At 42.5% G+C, this 23897-nt stretch overlaps 1 protein-coding gene across 2 annotated transcripts; it reads left to right on the forward strand.

The window, feature by feature from the left end:
* Window positions 1–1289: 1289 nt before the first annotated feature.
* On the forward strand, window positions 1290–23241 carry si:dkey-112e17.1. Of its 2 annotated transcripts, none has more exons than XM_037098090.1 (7): window positions 1290–1497; window positions 11331–12307; window positions 14803–14854; window positions 16612–16735; window positions 18079–18221; window positions 20793–21026; window positions 21741–23241. In XM_037098090.1, the coding sequence occupies exons 1-7, from the start codon at window positions 1417–1419 to the stop codon at window positions 22425–22427; spliced, it is 2298 nt and encodes a 765-aa protein (XP_036953985.1). In that variant the 5' UTR covers window positions 1290–1416; the 3' UTR covers window positions 22428–23241. The 2 variants fall into 2 exon arrangements, with proteins under 2 accessions (XP_036953985.1, XP_036953984.1); XM_037098089.1 differs by having other exon boundaries at window positions 1292–1497; window positions 20790–21026.
* The last annotated feature ends 656 nt before the right edge of the window (window positions 23242–23897 follow it).

Below are 23897 nucleotides of genomic sequence, written 5' to 3' on the forward strand. Positions count from 1 at the left end.
TTACTCTGTACATGCATATCCCTATGCATGACAATATCCCAACCACAGACACCCTTGAAGGTCCTGTCAACAGCATTCACAACAGGACCCTAGCATGCCCAAACACAAGGTACTAATGGACACCATCCAACGCAGGGTCCCCCAAAGGTGCTCCCACTATAAGACAGCTGATGACAAGAAACAGCAATCCATGTGAAAGGTGTGAAGTTTCAGGCATCCCACTACATTCAAGTCTCCTGTCAAATCACACAGTTAAACTGCTAGGATCCGCTTTTTTAGTGGAAATAAAAGTATGAGGCCAAGGGTCCAATCAGCAATTTTAATGAAAAGGCTTAATTAAAATGATTAATTTAAAGTCACTGTATCTGATTACAAACTGTCGTACTTGATGCCATCTAGTGGCAGTATCAAGAATGACACAAGAGCTTCCACACTTGGTTTCTATGTTCAATGTCACTGGCAAAAGATATTTTGTTATAGTGTGGGGATCTTGAAGTCCAGTCTCTGAGATGTGGTGCCTACATTCTGACTCTCTAAATGCAATAGCAGATCAGAGGGAAATCTGCAGGTGTTACTGTGTTATCTTTACGTCAATAAATATAAGTAGGCTATTCATTCTGATCATCGAAGAACTCAACATGAAGTGGGCTGGTTCAGACTTAACCCCAAAGAAGATGTGTATTTTTTATCTACATTTGAATGTAAAAAAAAAAAAAAAGAAAACAAAGAAAACAAAAAAGGGGGATGTCTCACTCAGAAGCACACAGATGCTAAAAACTGTCTTAGATTTGACTGCCTTGACACAATATGGAAAGGAGAGTTAGGATACAAAGATAGAAATAAATACAGTTAGGCTATAAGTCTTTATGATTTATTGTGTCAATTGCTTTGGAATTCTGAAAGAATATGTGAAATAGGATGAATGTTAATTCATAGACAGCTACTTTGATTGCACAATTTATATTTAAGAATAAGGTAATAGGTTAAAAGCAATTACAGCAATGTGCATTGCTAAGACCAGACATAAAGCAAAAAGCAAAAAAAAAAACAAAAACAACCTTTATTTACTTTTATTTATTACTTAATTATCTGCTAGACTGGCAAAATGAATGATTATTAGGGTCATGAATGGTCATGAATGGGTCTGTCAGACCTACAGTCATGCAATACTATTATAACAACTTTTTTCTTTTTTTTTTTTTTTTAATCCGATTTTACAATAAATCTCACACACTCAGTGTTTATTTATTCAATGCCAGGACGGGACAGTTTCTATCTAGGGGTCTGGTCCTGTGTTCGAGTTCTCCCATGAACGATGGAAGCGCGCTCCCGATACTTCAGGTGAATGAGAGGGAAGCGGAGGAGCGGGATACGGTTCACTGTGCGTCGCATTAAAACAGGAACACTTACAGGAAAATGAGTTGTGTTACGTCGCTCGGGGCACATGTGTTTGTGACAACATATCTACTCTTCGTGATGGGATGCGTTGCACAGAAAGTAAGTTGACATTTGCTAACAATAAGCTGGCAATAATTCACAAGCTTTACCTCCTGCCCAGTTGAGTGCCGTGTTCACTTGTATGGAGAGAATCAAGCCACGGACCGCGTTCGTAAATCTTCATATTCAACGATTGTTTGCTTCTCGGCAAACACTCTGACGCCAGGGGACTTTAAGTGAGTTATTTTATGAAAGGTTCGGTACCACCATTCAATTCGGCATACATCCGAGGCACAAGGCAGCTCTTGCGTCAGCTGCATTTTAAATTTAAATCTAGCTCGTCGGCATTGTCAACAATTTGTGTACCTTCAGAATACAGTACAGCGTTGCAGGGCGCCAGCGAGAAGTGGCACGTATGAATCAATGTTTGAAAGGTGACATTTTAATACTGTGAATGGTTTTCATAAAATGAGAGGTATGCCGACTTTATCAAGAGACCACTTTATTTCGAAAAACACCCACACTCGCGCATTACGGCGTAAACAAGTTGGGCATTGAGCTGTGAACTTTAAATTAACAATTTTTACAGCTGAGTTTTGTGCACGCTCTGTTTGATAACAAAATATCGCGTAACATTACGTTCTCTTACGCTGGTTGTGGGGCTGTTACAGAGGAAACAAACTACATAAGGTCATAAAGAGGTTAACAGTATGGTCTTGTTTTCAGCCTGTGATTTGAAAATGTGTCCGTCCAAAACATTGAGCCAATACATCCGAGACATGCATGTAAGCTAAAAACAAATGAACTGAAATGTATCTCTGTAAAAATGCTGTTTGCATTCGGACAAGGGAAGTCCAGTTTCGTTGTTTATATTGTTAAAGTATCCCATGTGTTTTCTGACAATCAAAAAACAGTGAAATCCAGTGGGGGAAGAAGAAAAAAAAAGACCCTGTAGCGTTAGCCATAGCCAGACTGTTTTAATCACCTTACATCATGCTGACTAGCTTTTGCACCTTTTCCATTGAAGGCACACTTTCGTAAAGTTTTTTTATTTCTGTTTTTAAAAGAGTACCCAGCTCCGTGTCACAGTATATCCTCTGGGGCTTTAAAGGGGATGTTTTGATGTAACTGCACTGCACAGAGTCAGAGAATGGCATGCAGAGTCCAAACTGCTGAAATGGGAACCACATTGAGAGCATGTAAACCTTATGTTGTGCTTTTTCATACTCATTGAGATGATTTCCCAAGCTTTTTTTTTTTTTTTGCCTCTGACATGCGAGTGGTTCGCGATTAAAAAAAAGTTTGCCTCTGATAAAAGCAGGAACACAAAAAGTTGTGGGTTGTTTCCTGGGCATGTTTCTCATTCAGCCGGGCTGTGATTCATGTTGGACATGTTTTAGCTTCTCCTGTGGTAAAGTCAGAGCTCCTGCCAGCAGGTCAGTTAGGCTTAGCTGTATATCGAGTTGATTGGCTGAGGTTTAAAAAGTTGTTCTGATGCCATAACTTGAGGTGTCACCTTGTTATTTGGTATCATATTTATACACAGCTACACACGTGACTTAGGATGACAGGGCTTGTTGATGTACACCTGGAACAATCATGTTGGAATTAGACAGCAGCAGGGGTGCGGAGTACTTGCTCCTGAAGCGAGGGACAGTGATGGCTCATTGTGCAGAACAGAAAAAAACAAAAAAACAAAACTGTCTAATGCAGCGATGTGCATGCGTTTGTTAGAATGCAATTTGATCACCACCATGTCATGTGCATCCCTAGCAGTGTCAGCTGTCTCTGTTGGGGGAAAGATAGAGCTCATCGACTTTGTTTGCCACGCACATGTTGTTGTGGAAGGCAGTCTAAAAGGTGAATGCGTCTCAGGCCGAATAGCTGCTATGTTATTCCTGTGGTCTTGGAAATTGAATCTAAGCCGCAGCATTCTAAAAATGACGGGGATGTTCGCTCGTTTCCTGCCAAATTTTGTTGTGGATTCATACAACCAAAGGATCCAAACCGTGCATCACCTATTCAGTCTTCTGATCACCTAACTTCTTCTGTTTTTGGTTTATGTGTGATGAAAAATAATGTCCAGCATGCTATACCATAGCATCCTTAACACAGAAATCAAGACCCTGCGGTTGTCAAGGAGAAGTTTCCACCTGTCAAGAGTTGTCCTCTTCCGCTGATGGACCATGGTGGCTCAGCAGCACAATTCTTGGAAAAGGACAACAAAAGCCCTTGCTATATTGAATTGTCAGCGTCTCTAGCTTTAGTTCCTGTGTGCATAGGGTGCTCACTATCTTTGCAATTATCTGCCTGAGGGGGCACGGTAAATGATGTCTTTGTCCTCCGCTCCCCTTTTGTATTAAGTTGATTTTTGGAACAGCATAAACAAGCTTGGAATTTATTCTATCCCCCTCGCAAAAAAAAAAAAAAAAAAAAATGGGAGGCATCCAAGTCTGCCGGTCCACAATTCAGCGCTGTGGATGGGAGAGAGTGAATTTGATCTTTGTTTTTCCGGCACCACTCTGTCTTTCGGAAGGTTTTATTTCCACTTGAAAAAGGGACATTTCTGTAGGATCCCAGTGAACTGTGGATTCACTTGTTCCTCCCATGGATTATCTGACAACAGAAGCACACAGAGTCTGTCAAAAGATAAATATGTCACCATGTGTCAGTGGAGTGCAGTGGGACCTCTGCAGAGACTGGTTGCAGTCCTCAATCTCACTGCGAGATGCCACTCAATCCTGCACGCTGGAATTTTAATGGCTGATAAAAACATTTCAGCTTTCAAAATAAAAGCTGAATTTGGCATAAATTGCCTTTGTTTTACCCACCTCTTTTAAAAGGTGTCAGTTCAGCACTGAGATTTTTGGGGGAGGTCATTAAGTCCTTCTAATATTGTGAATAGTTGAGTGTCATTCCCAGGCAGTCAAATATTGACACTTAGGGTGAGAATTTCAGACCGAATACCAACCCAATGTGTCTGTGTTTGATGTCCTGGGAATGAGACTCAACAATCAACTGTCTTTCTTCAGAACCGCCCTTCCCTACCTTTAAGCGATCTGTAGCAACCATGAATCACTCTATTGGAGTTGTTTGGACTCCAAAATCGCTCCACCCGGGGTTGTACAGAGGTGTTATTGAGTGATGCTTCTTTTATGTAAACAGTCTTTGGCTGGGCACCGACACCAGCCTGCAGAGAGCACAGACCTGAGACAAGAGGATTTACTTTTGGCCCCCAGATGAACCTCTGATATATTACCATCCTATAGTTTAGCATCCCATTTTCAAAAACACAAAGAACAGGCATCTTAGTTAAACACAACTTAAAACTGTTCTGAAGGTATTTCTAGAATTTCAAACAGACTCTTTTGTTGCTTTGGGTGAAAAAGTCTTTCCATCTGCTTCACAGTGGGACAGGTTTTTTCCCCCAAGTAGTGATTTTGTTTTCCCCAAACAAAGCAGGGATAAAGAAACATGTCGTCTCCAGCTCCCTGGATAGGAAATGGAGTCGCGACTTGGAAAAAACAGGATGAAAATAATTCTTATCATGCAGCCGTTGGAACAGTTTTTCATCCAGTTGGATAGCATAGTCTTTGCAGATTCTTGAAATACCTTTAGAACAGCACTGCGTTTGGTTAACACCCTAATAAGATTTATAAAGATGCCCTGAATTTAATAATAAAAAAAAGAATTTAATCAGATGCTTGGCTTTGGAAATGTAATGTCAACAGATGAAAGAGGCCGTTATGGGGCTAAGTTAATACATCAGAACAGCTGAGGTGAATTAATTAGTCAGTTGGAAGAACTATTGTTGACAGCTTTTTTGATAATCGATTAATCATTTCAGTGTCACATTTGCTGGTTTTAGCTTCTGAAATGAAAGGATTTTACTGGTTGGACAAACAAAGCCATTTGAAGATTTTGGGCTTTGGGAAACAGTGATGAGCAGTTAAAATTTCTTTGACATTTTGTCGACTGAATGATTAATGAATAATGAAAACAATTGTTATTTCCATCCCTTTTGGGATGAATTACATGATTTAAATTTTATATGTACAGTCTAACATAAGGCTTCGTGGCATCTTCCCTGAAGACAAGATAAACCACTGCATTTTGGAGTAGAGGGCAGTTCAGATTTTTTTATGGCCGAGGAATCAACAGCTTTCGTGACAGTTCTCCAAAAACATACTGTAGTTGAGTGTTGCTGGAGATGCTATTCCAAAAAAGATGTGCTTATCTGGCAATTTGGATGCTGTGGTTACAATTGGAAGTGTTGCTGTGTCCATTTAGACTCTGACTGATTGCAGTTTAATTGTGTCAGTACAGTGCAGCCCAGCCTACACAATCGGGCTCCTCACTGACGCGCTGCAGAAAGACTAATTATCTTGGACGCGTTCACAGGATCACATTCCAAAATCTGGAAAAGATTTCTCCAAACTGTTTGAAACCATTGTGGAGTTAAGGTCACCACAGGGCTCCACAGGTTTAACAGCTACCACAGCAGCGGCATCAGCAGCTCTTTCTTGAGGAAATATGTTAATAGGTTCTACACCACAAACATGGAGGAGAGAGCCTGCATCTGCCTGTCCTCTCCCCTCACCCAGCAACATATCTATACAAGTTGGACGACCGCAGCGGTGATAATTTCTATCATTCCACTTTTTCAAGCATGCTACAGTGAAGGTCCCGTGACGGCCCTGTAAATAAAATGTCGATCGAAACATGTGTTTGCTCAAAGAGGCCTTTTCATAAGTCACTCATGATGAAAATGTGCTGAGCCAGCGCTGCAGTGGCCAACGTGGGCGACCCTAGAAATGCCTGGGCTTAATCAGGCCGCCACACCAGTTGTTTGTAAACTCACCCTGGCTTGAACCAGAGCCACTGACATGAGCCCACCAGGAGAGGCATTGACATCACAGGGGAGATATGTGATAAATCCTGGGCTCGAGTATCAGCACTTCTCACAGCTGTGGAGAATGACCTCAAGGAGCTGCTTTTCTATCTGCATTTGGAGGGAGCTGCACAAAATATAAAACCACACGGGGCATCTTGCTGACATTGAGATGCAGCTGCTGAGTCAGCTGCCTCGAAACTTAAAAAATCCCATTCTAGCCTCTTTTCAACTGCATGCCTCTGGTTATGATAGGTATGACATGCAAAACCGATGTTTTTGAAAAGAGAAACAGTTCCTAACTTTTTCCCATGCACCGACCTCTCAGGTCTGTGTAATCTGCACTACTGTATGGCAAGTCTGCATCCTCTCGCACCAGGGCAACTCAAGGAAATTCCCCATCATGTGTTGGATTTTCAGAATAAGTGCTTTTTATTCTAACTCAGTTAGTGACACTTCTAATCTTGGTAAATGCTTCAGCTTTTTAACTTATTGTGTGGTCAGGTTGGCCTCATCCCCATAATTGATTTTACAGCATAAATTCTTAACATGTTCTTTTTTAGGCATTAGTCACTTTTTTGTCTGATCTAATGTATAGCTGACTGACAAATTAAATATGTTGCTGCATTACATTCTTAGATATTTTTCCTCCCTATCTTGATATACGTACCCCTCAAATCTCAAACCCTGTCAAAAACGACTTGATTCAGTTAAGGCTAATGGTATTTTAATTTGCTGATATTGGTGGTCCAGAGCTGAGGAATTGAGTGTGATTGTAAAGCATCCCGAGCGGACTGCTGCTGCTGCTGAAGCGCTAGCCTGTGAAGCAGTGTCACTTTTCTCCTCCAGTAAACAGGGCTGGTGAGGATTCCTGCCCCCTTTTGAGGGGCCCGCCTGCCTGTTTATGAGCCAGTCCAGGGCTGTTTGTGCATGAGAGGCCGTGTGTGTGTGAGTGTGTGTGTGTGTGTGTGTGTGTGTGTGCTTCAGTACTTCAGTACGCACACAGTACTAGCAGAAGCCAGCTCGTGTTGCAGAGTTTTCACAGTGGTGTCGTCAGCCTGGGTGGTTTAAAAAAAAAAATCCATGTTACAGTCAACAGTTATGTCTGACTGCAGACTACTGTCATGTCAGATAGAGGTGAACTGACAAGTTTATTTTGGCATGCTCACCTTTTTACTGCACAGAGCGGACTCGAAATGAACTTTTAGGTACAAGCTTTTGTTTATCACCTATCTGACCAGAAGCAATCTATCACAGAAAAATATATTCAGGTTAAAAATGTTTCAGTGAGTTTTAAATTGAAACTTGAATTAAGAAAATAATATTATAATAGCAGTGCTATAAAACCTGATTCCCAAAACATTGCTGTTTTTGGCAATCTTTTTACTCAGTCAAATAGTACAAGTACAATATATTTATAGTGGCGCTATGTAGTTTTGGGGAAGAGATTCTGATCGGAAGAGAAACATCTATATTGTTTTTAACGCAGAGAGGTATCCTCAAACGGGTCAGTAGTTCACAAGCAAGGATGCGGTGAGGTTCATCACTGATTGTATAAAGGCTTAGTTGGTTTGCCGATTGTTTAGTTCTGTTTTTATCTGCGTTTTACACACCGTTCCAACTTGAGCTGATTGTACATAATAATGAGTTATGCATAATATGATGGTACTAAATAAACAAGTCAGCTCCACTTCATCAGCGAGAGAATTTAAAGTTTCCTCTGAGGTAGTTAGACACGCTTATGAACCTCATGGTGGAATGTGATTGACCTTTTTTCTTCTTTTTAAAAAAAAGGATGTACTGACGCAAAGTGACAACGGTAGAACAATACTGTTTGTGCGGGGCCTCTCGGTAATGACAGCAGCTGGTCTGATGTTTCACTGAACAAGTCACTTCAGACAATTATGTGCTCAGTTGATCTACTTCTGTCCAGGGAAGCCCCTGTCAGTGGCACAACTGGGGCGCAAGGACCCAGCCGGCTCTTATGTAAACTTTCAGCTTGCCTTGTACTTATTAGCATCACTTCATTAAAATATTATCCTCCCTCCCTGCTTGTGTAGTGGCTCACCAAAACGGCACTGCGGCCCATTGTTCCGCCATGAGAAAAGGCATCCTTGAATAATTAGCGGCCTGCTAGTGGAGCGGCCTGTGATGTAACAGAACTGAGATGTTTGGCATTATAAGAATGTCCCATTTCCATTCGACACAGTGGCACTTTGGGGCCCTTTCATGTGTAGTCTAGCATGCACATCCCAGGGTGCTGGGGACCTCCCAGCCGCCTCGTCCTGGTGGGAGAGATGACACAGTCTCCGTCCAAGACACAGTTCTCTTTCATCTGATACGGGATTTCACATCATAGAAGAGACTGTTGATGTACAGATGAGCATTATTTACTACATCTTTTTAAACAATATATATATTTTAGAGTGAAATAAATCTTTAAATAAGGTTGAGTAAAGTCCAGCAAAGCAGCAATATGACAAAGATAAATCCACAAACATACGTTTTCCCGTTGCTGGTCATTTTTACCCTGAAAGGGGACACTCTGTCCTTCTCTTCCCCCTGTTATGCCCCCATATTGTGAAGTGGTTCCCCTCATTGCGCAACCCTGCTGAAAACACTCTGAACCCCAAATCGGCTTAGTCTCTCTAACCTCAGCAGGAATGGCATTTGGCCCGTTCAAATGTCATCCGTGTAATTCTTTGCTGTAGCACATTATTTTCTTGTAAGTGTGAAGACATCGCATGTGTTGTTTGTCTTGCACTAATGTAATTGCTTTCAAATGTAAGTCTTGGAGAAAAACGGCCAAATACAGCCATTAAAAAGTGCTTCGATGACCAGCATTTTGAGAGAATTTTGGTAACTAGCAAAAATATAAAAAAATAGCGGTGTAAAACTGCATTTAGGATAAAAAAAAAAGAGTGAGCAAACATTCCTCTCATGTCAAAGACAAGTCAAAGTCTTTGACAACAGCACTACTGGATGCTTTGGCTTGTCCTGTAGTGAACTCCTTAACTTGTTTCACATACAAGCATTTTTGGTTAGATGCATACTTTCACTTTGCATTTCATGGAATTGTAAAGGAGGCTGGTGACCTGTCTTATGCAACATGCGGTTCACGCCTGTGGTATTTTTCACTTAAATGTAGCCCCATCTGTGACCTCAGCACTGTATATGTTTCCTGTGATTTGGTCTCAGTAGCATGCAGTCGCATGCTGTATGCAAATGTTTGGAGGAAGATTAAAATGTTGTTTTTTTTTTTTAAGCAGCTTCCTATGCCCTCTGAGGTTTTCTCTCAATCCATCAGATTGCTGTCTGCCTGGAAAGATTAAATGTTTGCATGAGACGTAACCAAAATCTGAATGCGGTATTTCTCAGACTGTGCCAGCCACTGGCAGACCCCGACCAGCAAACTTGACATACAGTAGGTTCCAGCATGAGGGTAGAGTGGAGCAGCCTGTTTTGTGGAAATATCATATATAAACACTGGTTTTGCTCTGGGCAAATATTTTATCATTCTGAACAGAAAGTAGACACCTGTGAGATCATGAAACACCTGAAGACCATCGCTGAATTACTACATTCTCACTAAGATATGCGTAGGAAAGGTAACTAACCAATATTGCAACCAACTGAGCACCCCTTATTTCAATTCCAGCATAAGAACAGAACTTGGATCACAATTTGTGTTAACATCTAACTTCTGACACCCAACAGACTGTTGACACATATTTTCTTTAATTGCATAGATGGTGCTTCCCTTATTGCCCTGTCTGACCTCCCATGTATCTGTAACATGCTGTAGCCTGGCTGTGAGACTGTCAGCTGTATCAACTACAGAGAAGGCTTTTGGTTTGATCCTGATGACCGGGGGGGCTGACTGAGTGGTCCTCTCTTCTCATCGTGATTGAAAATTACTAGTAGATTTGGCTACTTAAAATACACCGACTGAGGAATGTCTTTGATGCGTGCCTTCAGATGGGGGTAGATAGTCCATGCAAAGTGCCTGTCTGGCTCCATAGACCTTAGCTGTCCTCATGTCCCTGTTGCCCTCTTCCCCAGCTCCCGTCTAAACTGCATTCTCAACATGATCTCTTATGCTCTAAACCCAGTCCAGAGCACAAGTGTCGCCCGCGGTTGTTGGTTTGTTACCTGTCTTGCATGGGGGTCCGCCAGTCTGGGTCATTCCCACAGTCCAGAACCAAAGCCAACAGGAAAGCTCATAAACACACAGGCCCCCTACAAAGGTCTGGTCCTCAGCTCCTTGGCCCAGCCACACATCTGCCTCTGCTTAGGCCTCAGGTCCCCCTTACATCCCTGCACACCTGGGAAGAATTACAGCCAGCATGTTTGAAGAAATACTCTCCCCAGGGTTACCCGAGCAGGCAAAACAGGCAAAGCACAGGCTTTGATATAAAGGCAGAACGGCAGAGTTGAATAGTTCAGTTTCAAGCTGGTTTATGTCTGTGAGTAATCAGACTTCAAGTTTAGTGTATTATTTTCTGATAGGTACCTCGGTTGTTGGTGCTTTTGACATAGAGAACTTAATCGCTTGGCTGCCCTTACCTGAATGCATGACTCAACTTTGAATTTAGGAAGAGTGTTATATAATACTGGTCAGCACAATGCTGAAGAATGGCATGATCGCCAGCATGGGTGGGAATCAAAAGCCCTAACCCAGGCAGAATTTGTGCTTGAGCTTTACCTGTAGACCTTTATGAGTCATGTTAATGGACAGGGGTGTTAGTCAGTGCCTAAAATAAATCTTAAAATGTAAGATTCTTCCGTGGACTACCATTTTGAAACCACGAGTATGGAGCAATGGCTGTCACCATCTTGGTTTTTTTGGAGCCAGAAGTGACTATATTTGGATGATAGGGTGGAGCTGGAAAGGATACTGGATCTGACTGAGAAACTACAGAAGTGCTATGGTTGCAGTTTATCAATTGCAAAGCAGGGTTTATATTATGACATGACTAACTTAATATGGTTCATATTGCAGGTATACTTTGACTGTGGTGCCAAGCTGGATGTGGTGGATGTCCAAGGCCTCATTCTGTCTCCTGGCTTCCCCTACAACTACTCCTCTGGGACGCACTGTGTTTGGCAGTTCTTTGTGCCTGTTGATTACCAGCTTATCCTTGAGATATTTGACTTTGACGTGTTCGAAAGCCATGACTCCGCTGCACAGTACTCTGCTATCTCTAATTTCGAAGAGGAAGAGGCGGACGAAGAGGTGACGTTCACTCCTGTCGGCTTAGCGGCGGATGAAACTTCTTTCGCGGCTAAAGATCCAACGCTTCAGAGCGTAGGGGACGTCACAAAGACTCAGCAGTCCTCCCAAGACGGTGGGGTGAAGCAAGTAGTGGTCCAGGAACAGTCCACAAAGATGGAGATTGCCAAAGTCTCAAATTCTGCCAAAAGGTCTGCAGATGCCTCGTCCGGCCTGTCTTCGCCACCTCCTCCCTCTCTTCTCCTCCTCCCCGGGGCTGTACCTCAAGGAGACAAGGCTGTCAACTCCGCCTCCTCGCCTCACCTCAGGGGAGACATCAACCCCAGTTCTAACCCAAGCACGGTTGTGGAGGAGACCACTGTTGCCCCACCACACATCACTGAGACTCCAGCTGTCAGCCCCGAAACCCAGCACTCGGCGCTTGACGCCTGCCCCCACGATGTCCTCTACATCTCAGACCTCATCACCTTCTCCTCCAGGTTCTGTGGCTCCAACCGGCCTCCTAGCAGCCAACTGGTTTTTGGTTCCAGCCAGGAGATGGTGGAGGTCATCATGGAGCTCATCACCACCACCCACTGGGGTCGTGGCTTCGCTCTTCTCTTCCACTACCACAACCTGACTGAGCCAGGGGGGGAGCGCCGCGCCTCCTCTCCCACAGCCAGCAAGGTAGACTCTCTGCTGGCTGCTGTGAGTGGAGCTGCCTTCTTCGCTATGATACTTACCAGTGCCCTCTGCATCGTGTTCAGGTAACAGAAGTAGATTAAGATCGTTTAGGGGAGCAAAGAAAATATAAAAATAATACAGGCAAAAAAAGGATGAGGGATCATAAGTGCTGCAACCACCAGTTAGTCAGCCTAATGCAATACAGATTGACCTCTGTTTGCCACTAATGAATTGCAACAATTGTACAATGTGGATTTGTGGATGAAAGTATAGTTGTATAATCTTGGACAGTCATTCATTCCATCACAGTGATTTAGGGGAAAATAGCTCAACAACTTCAAAATAGAAATACCTGGATTGTTAATTTTTGACAGACATTCATACAATTCAGATTTAGTGCCACTGATGATCCTTATCCCTAACTATTAGATGGATTACCATGAAATGTGATAAAGATATTCAAACAGCCCTGAGGATGGATCCTGACGAGTGTTATTATCCCCAGATCTTTGAAGTCCCACGCAGCAAAGCAAAAATGTTTCTGTTCTCCAGTGATGTTTCTCATTGCCATCAGCCTCAGTTGTATTGTGTTTGGTGTTTATTAGCCAATGTTATGTTAGCATAACAAAGATGACTAATTTAGTAAACATACCTGCTAAACATCAGCATGTTTTATCCTTGTTACTGTGTGCGTGTAGCTCAAAGCACCACGGTGTTTAAACACAGCCTCACAGAGCTGCTCTTACAGAGATCTCTTGTAAATATACAGTATCTGGTTTTCTCAGATAGGTCCTTTGGATTCTTGTTTTTTTGCTTTGTTCGTCAAACATAAACCCTCAGAGTTCCTCAGTAGATACTCTCCTGAGAAAATTCACAAGTCTTTGATTTCTCCCTTGCATGAAAATGGGCTGGTCTGACAGTAAATACAGATGCACACGCTCGCACATACAGTCTCGCCACTTTGTTATGTTGACTCAGCTGGAAGCCTCGGTCCCTGATGTGGTGACCCTTGGAGATTAGTTGGGTTTGGCTGCAACTGTGCGGCCTCCTTGATGTGGAGCACTCTCACCATAGACAGCGGGGCATTCAAGGTACAGCACCTGGCATCAATTCCAGCACACAAAAACACAGAGGCTGCATGAAAGTGAATGGGCGGAGAGCAAAGGCACAACAAGGAGAATTAAAACTCAGTGCGAGTTTGGTCCTACCAGCATTGTCAGACAATCAAAAGGTATAATTTACAAGCTGTTCCCTCTTGTCCATCCCAGGGGACAATGAACACAAGCTGAGGGGTTAAGTTTGGAGGTTGGTAATACTATCTGCTCTGACGCGGTGACTGTTTTACACTGGTCCAGGTAGACTCAAAATCAAAGAGGGTTTTTCTGTCAACAGCAGTGCTGAGCTCACTGTGAGAAACACCCCCCTGTTTAATGTGATTTGTGTTAATTTCAAATGCAGCTCAGTGTCTCCAGCTCATCTGCTAGGCGCAATAACTCCACGGGTTCTCACTATTAATGACGGGGAAATTGAAAGCACATGTTCAATAAAACGCAAGTGTAATTAGCAAGAACAACACGAGTCATTCAGAAGCGAGGAAATGCCTTCCCAAGAAACGTCAGCCTCATGAGCGGCCTCGGTAGCGGTTCTTTTCTCCTTCGGGTTGTTCCCCCTATTAATTTAAACGAGTTCACAGAAATCATTGGAAAACAACTAGCCTGGCGAGCTAGGCGAGAGCTTGCTAGTTTAAAGCAGCATTGAGATTAACTCTCAAGGTCCCCCTCTGGTCAGAAAACAGCCAAAGGTTGAAGGGAGTCACAGCAGGGGTTGCTCTCACTTGACCCGTGGCTGGTAATGAACCTATTCAGCTGTGAGAGTAATTTTTAATAAGAGGGTACTCGCTCAAATATTTCTGCATGCTTCATTGGTTCACATGGACTGACGAGCAGGACAGAAATGTGTGGTAAAAAAAAAAAAAAAATTAGGTAAGTGGTGTTGGTGATTTTCTCAATTGTAAAAGGATCCAGTTATGGCTCCACTGGGCTTTTGTAGGTTACCGACAGAATGTGGAAATGTCTGTCATCATTGCTTCGAACTGTTCTGTACATTCTTAAATCTTACATTTCATAGCCACCCGTGGGGTCAGTGGAAACAGACACTGGACACGGCTCTCAGCGGTGAAAAAAGTGACAGGACAAAAAAATAAGCAACATCTCAGTGTCGACCCGCTATGTGAACTGCAAGAGTTGAGGTTTGTGTGAATGCGGGATCGTGGCGCATCTCGTCCAGCGTCCTGCACCACAACAGAGCGACTATTGAGGGGGAAGCAGCCACGGGTATGTTCCAGCTATTATATATCGAATGAGGTGGTTACTATTTCAAAAAGCTGCCATCCCAGTACAGTTGTATGCGAAAGTGTCGATTTTTACATTTCTGGTCAAACTGTGAACACCAGAGGGATTTTTATTTTTGGGAAAACTCTGCCAAGAAAGGGAAAAAAATTGCAGACATTCATAAAAGTTGGTTTCTGGATATGTCTGTAATTATAAACTGAATTGCTGTGGTACTGTATGTTTTCCAGGCCCAAGCTGTGTCCAAAAAGAGCCAGCTCCTGTGCATCCAGCAACTCCGAGGTACAGACGCCGCTGTATACTCACCAGTATTGCTCCTTTTGTCCTCTCACCATGTCACTGTCTCTCCTCTCCTACGTGGCTTCTTCACTCGGTTGCCTTATTTGTCACAGACATTGCTCTGAAAACAAAGTTTTGTCAGGGATCACTGGACATTTCTTTTCTCTTTTTTTAAATGTTCTTTCCCACTGAAGCCAACACCGTCCACTGTTGTGGTTCTGCCCCTCCACTCCACGCTGAGCAGCACCACCTCAGGTTCACATCAGGTCATACAGTTTCAAAGCATAGGCTGATCAACCTGATGATGAAGCTGGAGACATTTCATAGTATTTGTTAAAGTGATTAGTAAATGCCTGTAATTGGGGTTACTTAGATTCTTCACATCAATTTATATCATGCACAGCAAAAGTTTGCAGGTAACTCAAGTTCTGTGACACCCAGGAGGCTATTTATCATTAAAACTGAAGTCTGCTGGCTCCACTAATCCCTGTTATTTGTGTCTTAGCAATTACACCTTGCATCACAGTACATTTTTCACCAAAAGTTTGTTTAAACCAACTGTTAATCATTCTATAGAGCCTTCTGTGCATCCAGAAAACTAATATTGTCTGAATTGCCTCAAGTAATATCACTTAAGTCTTTAATGGTCAAAAACTAAAAATTAAAAAAAAAAAAAAAAATCTTAAGGTATGGAGTTAGAAATAAGATCTCACCAGACCTTTGAAACCCGTTTTACATCTCTGCTGTAGGCTAGAGGCTCCATGCCACATTAGCTGCTACTAGCATAACATGCATGAAACCCTGATATGAATTGTTGGAAGGTCAAGTTGCACTGTGCACAAAAGGATGATGAAGACTGTATGGAATGAAAAGACTATCTCTGGTTATGCTCCATCGATTTTGATTCACTTCATAGATACTGTCCATCACGGGTCTGGCAATTGTGTAGGAGTGCCATGCAACTGTGTGGGAAATTACATTTTAAAGAGGATATGATCCATCAATTAATTGGGAACATTGTCTGCAGATAAGTCAATAATGACAACAGTCTTTAGTTGCAGCCCTATCCTGATTATAAAAACGTATTTTCTCACTTGCTGTCACTGATATCAAATCAAGTAGGTAGTTTTGCTTTTCTGTTAAAAGAGATCCACCTCTTGCTGTGCTCCTGCACTGTTATTGCTATAGATAGAGCTCTATAGGGTGTTACAGAGGGCCAGATGCAGGAGCTCCTCTAATACACACATGCACAGTGACAATAGTCAAACGCAACAGAAAATCTAGACTGATTCAGTTGAGCAAATGCTTACACATTTTCTCAATTTGTCCAACAATGATCCATACAACATTGTGTGAGTTATATGAGTTTTTTGCTTTCTTTTTATCTTTATGTTAACATCTGCAGTAAGGGGACACTTTTTTTTAAATTGTGTATTCCTAATAACAGAATTTGAAATTTCAACCAAATGAGAACATATTTCTCTAAAAGTCCCAGTGTAATGACTTAACTAAACATATACTCTCATAATAAAATCACACATCAGTGTGATTTAAACTCAAAAACACCATAATATTAATAATTACCAGATGCTATTTCTAATTCATTCAATGCACTCATTAATTTGTGTTGACTGGTGCTGAGTCCCCGTCAATTGCAAGACACTGGCACGTTTCCTCTAGGAACACTGAACATATTTGTACTGCTGGTGTCATGATGAAGCACTGTGGGTAAACTGAGTGGTGTTGTGCTTGTTTTGTAGGTGCCAGAGGGAGTCCAGAACACTGGGGCTGAGGTCAGTGAGCTGCAGCTGATGGCTGAGAATCAGACCAATCTGGAGGCGACCGCAGAGCAGGACAACAACAACGAGAGCTCGCCACACACAGGTCGGGAAGGCACACACCTGCACACACGAATGCACACACTGAACAGACTGATATATTGGATTGCTGATATTGGCTCTCTCTGTTCTGGTTGGTCTCAGTTCTCTTACAAACTACTACAGAACTGCTGCAAGCCAAAAGCCACACTATTGCACATTACTGTGGAATATCATCGTTTTGATTTACGTTTACATAACGTGTTTAGACTTTTAACTACAATCATTTCAAGGAATGATAATAACACCTTCAGGAATATAAATCTGCCATTAATTCATTTCCTGGCAACGCCGTCATCTGATAAGGTTTGAGTGCAGTCGTTAAAAAGGGAAAGGCCTGAGGTTTGTGGAATGTGCCTCAATTGCTGTGATGTTTTTTCGGAGATCGCTTGTCAATCAAACAGTGTGGGATTGGATATTCTGCTGATGAGCACCTCTAATTGGTGCTCTTTCTTTGTAATTTCATCAATGATGGTTATCTGTGCCCGTGCTAACCACCCAAGTCTTCTATTTATTCCAAACAATTTCCAAACACAGATGTTTCTGTAAATGGAAAACAGGATATTTCTCTTGCCTTCCAGGACTTTTCCCTCTGAAAGATTTACCTAACACTGAGCGTTAAAAGTTTTCATCAACTGGTCATAGGTTGAATCACCCGCGTGTTATAAATATGTCGTGAGGTATTACTTTAAATGAGGAACCCTCTGGGGACTCTGGGTGGGTCTGTAGAGTTTCCATCCTTTCAATGGAAAGGAAAAATGCATTCGTTTCGGAGCCACACACAGGCTTGATCCCGGAACAATCCAAATCTCTCTCTCTGTTAGTGGGACTGAAACCAAGCTGAGAGATTTGTGGGTTGTGGCATTTAACCCACAAGGCAGCCTGGGAGTAGTTTGAACAACAGGGGAGTACAGTCCCCCTCTGTGTGTGTGTGCTCCAGTCACGGTGTAAGGAGTTTACACTAAAACACATAGCTTATAAACAGCGGAAGAGTTGAGATTAGCCTACTCTGCATATCATTGCAGTGAACCAGTTAAATTGCAGTACAGCATCATAAGCTCTATTGCTTACAGACATTACTTAAAGAAGTAGGCAGCATTAAATCATTGTGGATTATTGGGATAGATTACATTTTAGTGGTGAAACACTGATGTACAAATTTTAAATTTGGATATAATTACACTCTCTCTTGGCCAGAACTGCAGAAACAACCGATTGTTCTCCTAAAGAGAAATCCAGTTCATGGACAAGAACTATCACAGTGCAATAAAACTAAAATGGCCTTGCTATCAGTGTTTTCACATATTTTTGTGTCATTGAATTTTCATTTTAATTTCTCTTGTTCTGTAGTCAGTGCTGGCGGTGACATTTCCCAGAATGCAGAGGTGGACCTCTCCTGCAGTGGTCTGACTGAACTCGACCTTGGTGCGGATGAAGTTTTCATTGTGTCGTCAGCCCCTAGCCCGAGCAGGCTACCCTTCTCACCACACACAGTAAGGCTTGGTTTCACGCCAACACAGTTGTCTGTGATGATACCTTGTTAGGTTACCCTGTTAGGATATTGCTTGCAATATCAATCAGTCGGTCAGTCAATCAACCACTTCGGTTCAAGTTGAAATCTCTGAACAATAATTTGATAGAATTCAAATGAAACTTAGTGCAGACATTCACCATCCCTAGAGGATGAAGCCTGACTTCCCCTGACTTTTTCTCTAACGCCACCATGAACTAACGTTGTAACCCCCTTTTTTTGTGTGTGTGGGTGTGTGTGTGTGTGTGTAAGACTGACACAACACCTGTCATGCACAAGCTGCACAGTGGATAGTGAAATTGTCTATTTTATCTCAAGGCCAAACACTTAGTGGGTGATCTTGTCGCTTTGGGGAAATGAACCCTGAACCGATCAACATCAGAGGTGACAGGGCATTCGGTGCTTTGAACTGACCCAGCGTTCTAATAAGGCTGACACCATTGCTGGCATATGCATGATTCGGTCTAATACTATGAAAACTATGAGGATGTAAATGGGAAATGAGGATAATTAAAAAGATGGGAAGAGTGTTGAGGAAGAAGCAACGGTTGGATCCAGCATTTTTTTCTCTGCTCTCTTTTGTATTCTCTTGGAATAAGAGTTGGCATAAAACAGCTCTGGCAGCTTTTTGAAGGACTGGCAAGCTTTTCTGCAGCCTAGGCTAATGGAGTATTATCTACAGAGCCAGATTCCCAGCTCCAATTGTGTGTGTTTGTGTGTGTCATGCACGCTTTGACACACAGTGTGTGGTCTGCCTGTATGTGTCCTCAATGCAGACGTCCATGTAAATAATGCTTGAGAAATGTTGCTTGGGCTAACGATGGCAAAGGTCACTGAAAAATGCCCATTTGGAATTTTTAGTGTCATTGCCAGGTGAACTTCTGGGTCAACATGGTATTTCCAGCACCACACAATATGTACAGGAGCATTTAGCCATTAAACCCTATTTGATAAAAAAGAACCTCAGTTTTGCTACTATAAATCAACAAGGAGACTTTGAAATCATTGCTGTTGGCAGTGCGATGAGATATAGGCAGAGAAGTCTGGATTAAAATGCCCTTCTACGCTGTCCAAAGTTTACAAGACTTGTTTTTATTTTTTCTGGCGAGTGTGTCAAACTTCTCCAGGCATCCCCCTCGAGGGCCTGGAGACGTCGCCTTCAGAGCCACAGTGGGGGCAAATGTGCTCTGTCGCCGATTCTTCACCTCATGTGTAAAATCTAACAGTTGCCATTGTGTTCGTGGGGCTTTAGTGCCCAAAAGAACATTTTATTTAAACCCCAAGCTAATTCTTGTCTAGACAAAGTTAGCTGCTAGTGACTCTGTGCAAAGGATTATCTTGACTCGTTCTCTGTCTGATAGTTGCAACCCCTAAAACCTTCCCCCTCCCTTGATCAACAGCAGCTGACCGATCAGGAAGGATAACGTGGCCTTTGCACATCCAACCCGTCAATCACAATTAGCCTCTCTTGGTTGCTCAAGCATATATGACCTTTACTACTCCCAATACATGAGGTGTCCTCCCAAGTAGTCATGCGCTTGGATTTGCAATGTACAGCTCAGATGGTAAGAGCTATGCATACACAACACCACTAATGTGGCTGCAATCATTCAAAAAAAACCCATGTTGTTCTATTGACAGCTTTAGTTTACTTAATAAATAATGACTGAGATTGGTATGTGAGCCACACGTGCTTTGCTGGCTGGCTGTGTGACTCAGCGGGCCAAGCTAATCAGGCCCAGTTCCTTCTTGTTAATCCATTAATGTAGTCCACAACACAATGTGCAGAGAGAAATTCAGGAGTGAGGAGGAAATGCGGCAGGTGCCGTCAGCAGACTGGCAGCCAGTCAGTTCCTAATATCCCCAGCTTAAGTACTATGTTCTGCATGCTTTGATACTTCCTCGGGCTGACAAGGCTGTAAAGAATACTTTTCTTATGTTTTAGGTGTTATTATTTGGTCAGAGAGATCTAGTTTCTGTCATTTCTCAATACTTTTGTCTGTTGGTGTCTGATTATACAGATCTGATTAATTCACCTTGCCTGAAAGCAGTATCTGTCTATTTTTTCCTTTACATGAACATTTACAATGAGAGAATGCAGTGCTATTGTGACTACTTGAGTCCAGTCTTTCAAGTCATCAATGCTCAATACTAAGGATGCGTGCGTGATTCACTAACAAGCTTGTTGCTCAGTGCAGGTCAATGACCATTGTAGCTGCAGTTGAGTGCTTGAGCATAATGCCACCTCTGATATGTGAGCTATTTACATAGTGTGGTCATCTTCATGACTAATTAGTTTGTTTATCCTCTCTAGCCACTCTTGTCTTTTAACCTTGTTAAGGGGAAGTTTGTTGGGTACACATTTATTATTTCCAGCCCCTCTTTGTTTTGTAGTTATAAATACACACATTTTCCTTTCATTTTTCAGGCAACTCTCAGTATATTCTTCTGAAGCAGCAGAACACAGCTCACAGTCTGGGTTAGGGTTGGTGGTTTGAATTAAAACATTTATGCATTCTGTGTCTCTCAGCAGCGGGAGAGGTTCTTGAGACACAGTGACACCGGTCCCAGCCCTGCAGGTGACTGGCCCTCACCAGACTCCAACACCTCGACTACGGGCAGCAGGTCTATCAAGGACGGCAGCGGCGCCAGGCCGAGAGCGTGGAGCGTACGCACCTTCCAGGACTTCCTCCCTCCGCTGCCGCAGCTGCACAAAAAGTGGTGCAGCTGGAACTCCACCAGCCCCTTCACCAAGCTGGTGGACAGCGTCAGTACTAGAACCCTTGATGTTGCTAGAGTGTGTCGCAGTCATCTGGGTTCATTTCATTTCATTCTCACTGACTTCCTGTTGTAGTTAATGATGCCGATAGCTTTGATTTTACATAATCAGTGCAACATGCTGTCACCATTATTGAGAGTAAAGATTTCTTCACATTTTACTGAGGTGGATGTAGAAAGCTTAGATACGAATATCTCAAAACCGTCCATCTGTCTGTATGGTAGATACCACCAGGAATAAATAAAATACATTTTTTTTGTAATTTGGGTGACCTAACCCTTTAACAAAAGTCTTGAAACATTTGCGATTTTATTTGAATTGACAGATTATTAAATCCTGTTTTTTGTTCAATTAAAAAAAAAAAAAAACAGGATCTTAACTACAGTATATATTTTCTATCATTAAAGGAAATCCCTAAAACTCAATCTGTTGTAATGGGGATGTAGAATAGCTCTGGCCCCTCTGGCATACAGGCCTTTTTTCACTGCAGACATTTTGTTCTACCCCTAGCACAAAACCTGGTCTAATCTGTGTAACATGATAAATTGCTGCATTCTGTTTAGATACTAAATAATAGTGTGCATTCTAGCTCGTTGGCATGGCAGACTGTGTCACTTCAATTGAGTGGAGCCATCTTTAGTGTTACTGATCACACCTGTGCTTCTCTGTCTGGGGTCTACAAATAGTTTGCCATCGTTTCAGGTGCCGTCCAGTTTGGTAGCTGACTGCAGAGGGGGCGACGGCAGGAGGGTCTTCTCTGATGTCCACCTGGAGGCCAACGCAGACACCAGCACCATCTCTGACTCATCCATCAGTAATGCCTCCTACCCCCTTACGCAGCCCGCCCAGAGACAGCGGCGTCTCAACTCCACCAGCAACCTGCGGCGCTCACGCTTCACGGGGCCTTGCTTTGGTCTGCTCTCCGGGACAGCAGACCCGGGGAAGGCTTCTGGGGTTCCTCATGCCCAGGCCTCCCCCACTGAACCCAGCCCCAGCTCCTCTTCCTCCACCCAGATTGAGAGTGGCCAGGCGGGAAAGAGGCGCGAGTTCCCAGGCGAAGGAGATCACATCAGTGTGCCAGTGTTTGCCATATCTGAGGAGGAGGACCGGCAGCCTCTGGTCCCGGCTGAGCACCTGGACCAGACCTCTGCTCCCGCCGTGCTGAATGGGTCGGTAAGGGGGACACACGAGGGGAAGAGGCCCGTCGTTGGGAGCACCAGCCTCAGCCCCAAGAGCCAGAGGGCCAGACCGGAGTGGAGGCCATGGGGGAGCCAGGTTTCAGGCGGGGTTGGTCCATTCACCACCATGACCGAGTCAAACTCAGTCAGTGACAGCCAGCCGTCTCTCAGTCAGTCCAGAGCGCTGTGCAGCGTGACCAACCAGATGTGACCAGGCAGGCTTTAAGTACGTGAAAAGAGCAGGGACTCTGGTGGGCCAGTTATGTATTTCTGCCACTTTGTGAAATGTATAACTTACATCTTTAACTTCCGAAAATCAACTTTTACAAAATGATTACTACATATACTGTAGCCTCCTGCTGGCAAATATATTCTCCTTTCTCTAGTTGTTTTCTATTTTTATAAAGATGTATTTGGACAAAGATGGAATAATATGCTGCTTATTATGCCAAGGCACTGACTGCTGTGGTATTATGTAAAAAAAAAAAAAAAGAAAGATGACTTATTGCAAACATGAACAACATGACAAGTATTTTCTGAGTGAGTACTCCACAACCCCCAACTTCTAGGAGCACTTTTTAATCCAGATTTATTTACTATTCAGTCAGTCATAGTACTCCAACCATTGCACTCTGCTGTCAGTAGCTCATTCATTATAGATGTTGTTGTAGTTGTCTTGTGCCGGATTTTCTGCTTTTTCCTTAACATGGTTCTTCATGTGGTTAATGTTTTTTTTTTTTTTTTGTTAAGCACAGGCTTATAAATGCTTATACAATTACTTATTACCCAAAAGTGTTGTGCAGAGCATAGATCGTACATTAATATTAATGTTGCAACAGTGTATGCTTTAAATTACGTACTCCTGAGGCTCATGCTGGATTATAAAAGGGAAATCAAAATAAAGTAAAAGCATATAGAGTACTAATATACACCTATGTAGAAAAAAAAGAGGACCAGGAATCACAATAGTATTTAAAAATGAGTTATGAATTAATGTAAAGTTTTAATAAAGGCTATGTCATTGACGTGTTGTGTCCTTGATCTAATGCAAAATACAAACAACAACAACAACAAAAAAAAAACACTTGGGCCAAAACTAGAACCAGAAGATGGGATAATGTGCAGATTTTTTTAGACTTTGGGTTTTTTTTTGATTAAGCATCTGTTAAGGTCTTCAGCTATATTGGAAATAAAAGAGATGGAGCCATTTTTAAAAATGGTCGAAATCTGAGGGGTAAAACAGGATAGTAAACTACTATTGTGTGAAGTTGTGCATCAGCATAAATTTATTTTATTTGATTTCATAAGACCTATTCAAATATGCTGCTTTTTATGATGTGTCTGACAAGTTTTTCTCCATAGAAAAAGAGTTCAATTACTTTAATAAAATTGCATCTAACCTTTAGAACTAGAAGATGAATTTATGAATAAGCAATATTTTTTTTCTCCACATAATGCATGTTCAAAAACTTTGGGTTGAACCGAGATTTATTAGGTTAACTCCAACAATTTTACACGTTAAAGTGTGTTAAAGAGTCTAATGGAGGCACCAGGTTTTGAAAAGGAAGAAGAATGCGTAGAATTAAAGAAACAATATCTCTGATTCTGCTGTATGTCTATGGTGGGTCTAATAGCGTTGATGGAGTGCAATGTTTGACCAGTGGATGGCTTTTCAAAACCT

This window comes from Acanthopagrus latus, chromosome 5, assembly GCF_904848185.1.
Source record: "Acanthopagrus latus isolate v.2019 chromosome 5, fAcaLat1.1, whole genome shotgun sequence".
NCBI classification, from domain to species: Eukaryota; Metazoa; Chordata; class Actinopteri; order Spariformes; family Sparidae; genus Acanthopagrus; species Acanthopagrus latus.